At 34.4% G+C, this 10,000-nt stretch overlaps 1 protein-coding gene across 18 annotated transcripts in view; it reads left to right on the forward strand.

The window, feature by feature from the left end:
* Window positions 1-4,048, forward strand: part of LOC124950291 (cAMP-specific 3',5'-cyclic phosphodiesterase) — a 333,991-nt gene extending 329,943 nt beyond the window's left edge. For all 18 annotated transcript variants that reach the window (XM_047496751.1, XM_047496752.1, XM_047496758.1 and 15 more), the window contains 3 exons: window positions 335-598; window positions 683-782; window positions 930-4,048. In XM_047496751.1, coding sequence (XP_047352707.1) covers window positions 335-598; window positions 683-782; window positions 930-1,774 — 1,209 coding nt within the window. In that variant the 3' untranslated portion in view covers window positions 1,775-4,048. The remainder of the gene's footprint in view (window positions 1-334; window positions 599-682; window positions 783-929) is intronic.
* Window positions 4,049-10,000: the final 5,952 nt, after the last annotated feature.

Genomic DNA, 10,000 nt, shown 5'->3' on the forward strand with positions numbered 1-10,000 from the left:
AAAAGAAGAAAAAAAAATAGATAGCCGAGGAACGAGTCGTGAAAACAAAAAAATAAATATATAAATAATGAAATATAAACGAGATTTCCAAAACTAAACAAATGCAAATTCTTTTTCAATGTTTTTCTCGAACGATTCGTAATATCTTTCGAAAATTCAATTGAAATGCATTCGTAATCGTAATCTTAAATTTATAATTTTTTTTTTTGAATAAGTGATCCGTCGAAATTAATCCGTCGAATCGAAAAATATTTCTTGGAAAATATTGTTTGCAAAAAGAAATGAAAGAAAAGGAAAAAGAGAAAAAATAATGATTTCATATTTCTTTTATTAGTTATTGTCGGACATCGACAAGTGGGGCATCGACATCTTCAGGATAGGCGAGCTCAGTAATAATCGACCTCTCACCTGTGTCGCTTATACGGCCTTCCAAAGCCGAGATTTGTTGAAGTCGTTGGCAATACCGCCGAAAACCTTCGTTACCTTCATGATGACCCTTGAGGATCATTACGTGAAGGATAATCCCTTCCATAACAGTCTTCACGCCGCCGATGTGACCCAATCCACTCACACATTACTCAACACACCCGCCCTCGAGGTAAGCAATTTTGATGTTAATTGACAATGATTAGAAAAGCTTATTGATTTGACTCATGACATAATAATAAATTAATATTTGCAGTCTGTGTTTACGCCGTTGGAGATCACAGCAGCTCTGTTTGCGGCCACGATCCACGACGTGGATCATCCCGGGCTAACGAATCAGTTCCTTATCAATTCGAGTAAGTGTTAAATTCAAAAGAAAAAAAAAAAGGAAAAAAAAGAAAAAAGAAAGAAACTTTAATGAAAAATCAAATAAATGTTGTTTTTATCGTTTGTATTTTCTAACTAAGGGAATTTATTTATTTTTTTTATCCTTTTTATTCTAGGCTCCGAGCTCGCCCTGATGTACAACGACGAGTCCGTATTGGAGAATCATCACCTTGCGGTGGCGTTCAAGCTTCTGCAGAACGAAGGTTGCGATATATTCGTGAACATGACGAAAAAGCAACGGCAAACCTTAAGGAAAATGGTGATCGATATGGTCCTATCAACGGACATGTCGAAGCACATGTCCCTATTGGCAGATCTGAAAACAATGGTAGAAACGAAGAAAGTCGCTGGTTCTGGCGTATTACTTCTAGACAATTATACGGATCGCATACAGGTGTTAGAGAATCTCGTTCATTGTGCGGACCTGTCGAATCCAACGAAACCATTACCACTTTATCGACGATGGGTGAGCCTATTGATGGAGGAGTTTTTCCTCCAGGGTGATCGAGAGCGCGAACAGAACATGGACATAAGTCCTATGTGCGATAGGCACAGCGCTACGATCGAGAAGTCGCAGGTCGGCTTTATCGATTATATTGTGCATCCGCTTTGGGAAACCTGGGCAGATTTGGTACATCCTGACGCTCAAGAGATTTTGGATACGTTGGAAGAGAATAGAGATTGGTATCAGTCGATGATACCACCATCACCGCCGTCCGACGATCAACAACAGCTACAGGCTGGAAATGATCAACAACAACAGCCCGATAAAAAACATTTTCAAATGACATTGGAAGAAGGTGATGAGAGCGGAGAGACATTAGAGGGTAACGACGGTGGTGGTGATGGCGATGGTGGCGGTGGCGGTGGCGGCGGTGGTGGCGGCGGTCAGACAACAACATTTTCAAGCGAGGACGCGGGCGTTGAGAATGATGAAAACGGCGCGGATGCTGGAATGTGACGGAGGCTCGCCGGTATCTGCAAGAAGCTCCACGAGAAGGTGCAGCAGACTTGGTGGCGCGTGCGTCAGTGACACGAGCACGAGCAGGAGAGCCGCGCTGGCTGCAGGTCGCGGTGTTGCTCTGCTGACGCAACGATAAAAAGGATCCATCCTTTTGTCCTTGGTATATTCCTGAGCACGTCGAAGTTGCCTGGGTTAATAAGTAATATCCTGGGCTTTATTATTGATCGTTGTTTAACGAGCGATGAAGAAGATGCGCTTGCTTGGTTAAAGACTGCTAATATAAGTGCTGAAATTTTTGGGCACTGACGGAAGAAAAGAAAAACAAAAAGATGAGAGAAAAAAAACTGAGAAACTGAATAGGATCGTAGGATAAAAGAAAGAATTAAAACAAAAAACAAAAAAAAAAAAAAAAACAAAAAAAAAAAGACAGAAAAAAAAAAGGAAAAAAAAAATACAAGAGAGAGGAAAAAAATTACCAGCACTCCCTCCCTCCCCCTCGTTGCTCGCCCTGGTTCTCTTCTTGTCGTTGTCACCAATATCAGTAACAACAACAGCAGCAGCAGTAGCAGCAGCAGCAGCAGCAGCAGCAGCAGCAGCACCACCACAACCACCACTCAACCAACATCACCGCCGTTTTCTGTCGTCGCTTAAATAAAAACATTAGAAAACGCGACGATTTGACGGCTCGTTGTCGACGCATCATCCTTGAAAAGCGGAACGCTCTCTCTTTCTCTCTATATCTCTCTATCTCTCACTCTCTCTCTCTCTCTCTCTCTCTCTCTCGTACGCGGAAGTGAAGATCGTTCGTGACTTCTATTTTCGGGCGGTACACTACAAATGAAAAAAGAAGAAGAAGAAGAAGAAGAAGAAGAAGAAACACGATCTTCAATCAACTGGATGGCGTGTTGGCGGCTGGTCCGAAACGCGTCGCGTCCGAAGAGAAACGAGAAAAGGATTTGTCCTGGACGAGAGATAAATAACAAGTATTGTCGCGCTTCATGCGAAGAATATTCTGTCCTCGTCGTTGTCGTCATCGTTCTCTCCTCATCGTAACTCCATTACCTGATTTTTTACCTCTCTCTCTCTTTCTCTCTCTCTCTCTCTCTCTTTCTCTTTCTCTCTCTTTTTCTCAGACTCTCTATCTCTATCCCTTTCTATCTCCTTTATCCTTTCTCCTTTCGTTGTTTCCGTTATTTTCTACGATTGGTTTCGATCGCACTGAAGAAAGACTATTTTGGAAATCAACGGTGCATCTTTTGTCCTCTTTCAATTATCTCTTTTTATTTCTTATTCTCTCTCTCTCTCTCTCTCTCTCTCTCTCTCTCTCTCTCTCTCTCTCTCTCTCTCTCTCTAGCTCCTTCCCTCTATCTGTCTATCTATCTATCTATCTATCTATCTATCTATCTATCTATCTATCTATCTATCTATATGTCTATCTATCTCTGCCTCTATTTCCTATCTCATTGAAGTTAAAGTAATAATAAACGGAGGGATTGAATCTCTTTCTTCACAATGTACCTGCGCAAATATAGCGAGATTCTGTTTTTCACGATTGGTCGACAATCGGTCGATGCTCGAAAAAAAGAAGAAGAAGAAGAAGAAGAAGAAGAAGAAGAAGAAGATGAAGAAGAAAATGAAGATAAAAAAAAGAAATAGAAGAAGAAGAAGAAGAAGAAGATATAATGATTTATGAGGATAAAGAAATGAGAAAAAGTTAAGATGGGAGTTTATACTTGCTACGTGCTACGCATAAACGAAAGGCACTAAAACTTCGCTTGAGAAAAGACGAAGACAAAGAATCGCACAGGATCCTCAACGACATATCAAAACATTGAACGGTACAATAATGGTGTAAGATTTTATTCCGAAGGATTCGTAATTGGATTTCGTGGGCTCGATTAATATCATATTCGTATATCTATCTATGTAATATATATATATATGTATATATATACATATATATATATATATATATATATATATATATCTTTCTCTCTGTCTCATACGATTGAAACAAACGCAAAGCTTTTCCACATAGAATATTGTTTAGATGTGACCATCGTCGAAAGATTAAATAGATGCAATCGTGTTGGAATTCAAAGTACAAAATAAAAGAAGGAAAAAGAAAGTATGAATGGATGACGAATGAGAAAAAAAAGAAGAAAATAAAAGAAAAAAGAATGGAAGGGATCGCGCACGTGGACTAACAATAATCAAAAAGTGATATGATAAAAAATGGACCACCCTTGGGAAAATCTTAGAACAAGAATGGAATTTATAACTCGTAAGGTAACAATCCACGTGCACGAGGTATTCGCATAATTTAAAAAAAAAAGAAGAAAAAAAAAGAAACTTCCTATCTTTGATTCTTCCATGAATAATTTGGATCATCATTCGACGTTGATATAATATCTATAAAAATGATTGACAACAGTGTTTATTTTTCATGAACGTGCAAAGATTTTCATCGTAATTTGTCAGATAAAAACGAGTCGTAATCTTCGTTAAAGAAGCAGACAGCCACGTTTTAAGACGAAGATAACGAATAAAAAAAGAAAAGAAAAGGAAAAGAAAAAGAAAAAGAAAAAAAGAGAGAGAGAGGTAGAGAGAGAAAGAGAGAGAGGGAAAGAGAGAGAGAGAGAGAGAGAGAGAGAGAGAGAGAGAAGAGAGAAAGAGAGAGAAATAGAAATAGAAATAGAAGTGGAAAGGACGAAAGTATAAAGGAAAAAATAGACTATTATATACCGGCGTAAAAGATGTTATATGTGAAAAGACATACATGATTAATTTTAATATAATAACTCTGCGTTAAAAAAAAAGAGCTGGACTTTTTAGGTTTGTATATTAAAATTAATTCATTCGAAACTTGCTATAGGAGAGAAAAGAAAAAACAAAAAAGAAAAAAGAAGAAAAGAAAAACAGAAAAGAAAAGAGAAACAATGCACTTTCTTCTTGCGATCAAAATGAAGAAGAAAAAAAAAAAAAAAAAAAAAAAAAAAAAAAAAAAAAGAAACAGGAATAAAAAATTATAAAAAATATTGAGGAACATTGCGCGACATGACACACATACATATATAAAATACGCTCTTTTGTACACTTGCGCTATTTCTTAACACGGGGTTAGACACGGATGAACACATACATGCCTACATACATACATATAATAAAACAAAATGTAAAACGCATATATACATAATACTGATATCTCAAACTATCACAATTTTATCATGCATTTTACGCTATTATACAATGCAAATAATGAATGAACGACGAAGGGGCGCGAGCGCGCGTCGAAGTCCAATGAGGAAGTTAAATTCTTTTTAACCAAAGAGTAATATTAGTGATTGTCGTTATAAATCGATCATCGAGTACGAAAGTACGCCCACGTACGCGACATTATTTAAAATTGCCGATACGTTTCATACGGCAACGAACCGTATTTTCTCTCTTGGCTTTTAGCGAGATCGATAGAAAATAATGGGAAAGACCTGTGTGTAATCCGTGTTTATAGAACAACACTCGCGCAGATCGATGTATTATGGCAAACAACAAAAATACCACAGATATTATAACGGGGTTGGGAATAGGGAAGGGGGAAGGGGGAAGGGGGGGGGAGAAAAATAAGACGAAAAAGACAACAAAAAAAGAAAAAGAAAAGAAAAAATACAACTTCGCTTTAATAATGTTTGTGAAACAAACGTGAAACTTTCTATGTTGTATACCTTCGACGTTCTAGACGATCTTCGTGTGACGTATAAAGATCTGATTTCAATGTCATGTCGATTTTTGACGTGACTCATATTGTAGAGAGAGAGAGAGAGAGAGAGAGAGAGAGAGAGAGAAAAGAAAGAAAAGAGAATGAAAGAAACCATTGAAGATCCTCTGAACGTTGATCGTTTGGTATTTTTGCAGTGTAAAAGCGCTGATTCTTCGAAATCGTCTTCTTTTCTTTCAAAAGGTCGTTCGTACTTTGCTTCGATTAAGAGATTCTTGTAAATTTTTCAACAAGAAATAATAATTAAACAATGAGTAAAAGAACATTTAAATATATATATATATATATATATATATATATATATATATATATATATAACGTAACTAAGTTGAAAAACTAAAAATAATCAAAGCTTATACGAACGGGGCATGTGTTATAATCATGTAATAGCGAAGATCAGCCTAAAAGAGGAGGAAAAAAAAAAACAAGTATAAAGTCGTATACACATTTAGATAATAAGCTCCTTCTAACTGTCGTACGTGAAACGCGGAAGGATTATAATAATAATAATAATAATAATAATAATGATGATGATCGAGGAAAAGAAAAAAAGAGAGAAAAACAAGAAAACAGAAAAAAAATTTGAGAAGGAGACTCATGTATGTGTGTGTATGTGTGTGTTTATGTGTATGTGTCTGTGCGCGCGTGTCTGTATGTATCTGTGTGTGCGTATGAATGTATGTGGTATCTCTTTTGGTCCCACGTAATCGTATCAACTATCGAGAACGAAAAAAAATCTGTATCTATGTCCGTAGGCAGTGATCTAGTGAGTGTTTTGGTGCTGGTCACCAAGCTTAGAATTATTATATTTAATTATAAGATTTACGAAGTACACGATTAGATTGTAAGCTGATGAAAAAGAGAAAAAAGAGAAAAAAAAAAAAAAAAGAAAAAAAAAACAAGAAGAAATCAACTTAACGAAGTTTCTTAGGGCATAAGCAACGAGGTTATGAATAAAAATTAATAATTATCTATTAAACACAAAAGAACTGAGGTCAGGAAACCAAAAAGTAAAAAATAAAAAGGGAGGAAGGAGGAAGAAAAGAAAGGGGTGAAAAAAAAAAAAAAGTAATTAACTTTGTCGTCGTCAGCAGTTTATGACGGATAAATGAAGAAAGATAACAACTGGAAATTAGTAATAAAATTTAAATGAATCGTCCGATATGTCTAAGATGATGTTGTGTTTAATTAGAAATCGTGAGGAATATACATACATATAAATATATGTGTAAGCGATCATTTTCGACATTCGAGAATGAATATAAAAGTAAATAATTATCGCGAATGCGCAGGTACAATTTATTTTACGCACCTTAAACTTCCAACACTATCTCTCTTTCTCTCTCTCTCTCTCTCTCTCCATTTCCATCTATCTCTCTCTCTCTCTCTCTGCCTCTCTCTCCCCCCCTCTCTCTTTTCTCTCTCTCTCTCTCTCATAACCGTTTGTCAATTGTTCATTACGAATAAAGAAAAAAAAAAAAAAAAAAAAAAAAAAGAAGGAGTGAAAAGTATTAAGGACAAAATGAAAAAAAATAATTAAACAAAAAAGAAAACCAAACAAAAAAAAACAAACAAAATATAAAATACACACAAAAAAAAAAGAGAGAAAAAAAATAAACAATAAGCAAGGAGAAGAAAAAACGACAAAAAAAAAACAAAACAAAACAAAGCACCGATCGCGCGACGTTAGTCTTTAATTTCTTCGGGTGATTCGAAACTTACATTAGAGTAATGACGATGTTTTACAAAGTGTGACAATTACCGATAACTTCCTGAGATACGATAGTAAACAGCGATGATGATAATGATGATGATGATGATGATGATGTCGATGATGATGTTGATGTCGATGATGATGTTGATGATGTTGATGATGTGATGATGATGATTTTTGATGTGATGATGATGATGATGATGATGATGATGATGATGATGATGATAATCACGGTGACAAGAGAAAATTAAAAATACAACGTGTTTGATTGCTGGACAGTTAAATGAACATGTATTAATATCGTGTAACCCTCGTACGAAATATATGTGTAATAAAAACATATTTATTGTCGGAACTTTGTTTCTTCTATGGTTTTTTTTTTATTTATCTCTCTTTCTCTCTGGCTCTTTTTCTCTCTCTCTCTCTCTCTCTACCTCCCTCTCTCCCTCTCTCTTACTCTTCTTTTTTTTTTTTTTATCATAATACTTTCCTCTTCTTTTCCGATAGAAATGCTAAAAGAAAAATATGGAACGCTAAGTTTTATGGATAGGATGAAATAAAACGATTACTTTGGCTTAATATTATTTGTAAATATATTATTGAGTAACATCTATAATATAATAATGAAAAACCATTTACATTAATAAGTATTATCGTAATATTTTTAATCCGATAGTAAAACATTCATTATGTATAGATTTCGTGGCTCTTAAGCGTGGATTTTTTTGTTCTTATTCTTGTTGTTGTTGTTATTTTTTTTTTTTTCTTTTATTTTTTTTTTTTTTTTTTTTTCTCTTTTTTTTTTTTTTTTTAATTTCATTTTAAGTATAATAGTACCTTTGGATCGATTCTGACGGTGCAGAAAACTTGTACCAATTTTCCTAATCCTTTATTCATTTCTTTTCTTTCGTTTTTTTTTTTTTGTTTTTGTTTTTGTTCTTTCGTTAATCTTAAATCCTCCATCTTATCGATATTACCATACGACACGTACACGTTTTTATCAACATTCATTTCTCTTTCTCTCTCACACACGCATTTTTGTTCTCTCTCTCTCTCTCTCTCTCTCTCTCTCTCTCTCTCTCTCTCTCTCTTTCTCTCTCTTTCTTCTTGTATGCATACAAACACACACACAAACACGCGCGCGTTTCTATTTATTTTAATATAGTCCGCGTGAAGTTCGTTTGCGAGATAAAGCTGATATAACTTTTCGGTAAAAAATGTATTCATCGGCGAGATCATCCTCCATTCGTTTCTTGGCGATCACAATTAATTTATTCGCCGCTCGTCTCGTTATTACGGCATATATCCACGTAAAAAATCATTTGAAGATCATCGTATTCCGTATCTTTCGCATTTTTGTTTTCTCTTTTTTTTTGTTCGTTTGTTTCTCCCTTTCTTTTTTTATAATAAAATTAAAACGGTAATAAACATTGTGTTATATCTTACTAACAGTGAGTATATATATATATATATATATATACGTGTATGTTCGACTATAGATTGAACGTGAAAAGAAGACGAGCAGGATAATTACGTTCCAATAGCGTTTTTGACAATTATAAATCATTGTGTTTATTTACTATTTTAATACCTTTCACTTTTCTTTTTTAATAATTAAGCCGAATTGCAAAAGATAAGAAATATCGATTTTCTTTTTCCTCCTTATTTTTTCACTTTTCACTTTTTACTTTCTCCTCGTTGATAATAAACGTTGATATTATAGCCTTACATTCGCGAAAAGACATTTTAATTCTTTGACGCAAACTATTTCGTGGATATATTATAAAATAAATTGAAAGATTCGTGATGGCGGCGTTTCGTGTCTACAAAAAAAAAAAAAAAAAAAAAAAGAAAAAGAAAAAGAAAAAACAACAGAAAAAATAATGGCGAAATAAATATGCCTTCTCTCGATGATATCTCGCTGCTAACAAAGCCATGTGCTCTCTTATTAGTTTTATGTGCCATTTACAGGGGAGCGATGACGATTCGCATATTACAATTTACATCCTATTATATAGTTCCAGAGTTCTTTTTGAATTCGAGCCGGTAAGTAAAAGGAAATCCTTCTTTTCTCATTACTCTTTCTATACATTTTATTTCTTTCGTTATATGTTTGTTTTTTTGTTTTTTCTTTTCTTTTTTTTTTCTGTTTTTGTTTTTCCATTCAGAATGAAATGCATCCGGTTAAACTGCGAGCACAAACTTTTACGAATGGATTTGTATTGTATTAACGTACATAGAGATATACGTGCGATCGTGCTAATTAGTAAAATGCGAATCACATGATTTTATTTTTTTTTTTTCTTTTTTCATTCTTCGATGCTTTTCGAAGTGTACGTAATCATTCGTTTACGACACTAGATCGTCCTTATTCTTCTAACTTTACAACAATAAAAACATAGTATATATATATATATATATACATATATATATATATATATATATATATATATATACTTTTGTAATATATTTTATAATTTAAATATTCTTGTATATCTATATAACTATATAACCCTCGATATAAATACCCTGAAATCTACATTCTCTCTCTCTTTCTCTCTCTCCCTTTCTCTCTTTCTCTCTCTCTCTTTCTCTCTCTCTCTCTCTCTCTCTCTTTCTCTCTCTCTTAGTTCCAATATAAAATCGAGTTTCTTTCAAACCTCTTTCATCTTGCTTCCTCTCCATTTCTCTTATCTTTATACAGGAATGATTAGTATAACACGACCGTGCTACG

Source organism: Vespa velutina, chromosome 7 (genome assembly GCF_912470025.1).
Source record: "Vespa velutina chromosome 7, iVesVel2.1, whole genome shotgun sequence".
In the NCBI taxonomy this organism is placed as follows: Eukaryota; Metazoa; Arthropoda; class Insecta; order Hymenoptera; family Vespidae; genus Vespa; species Vespa velutina.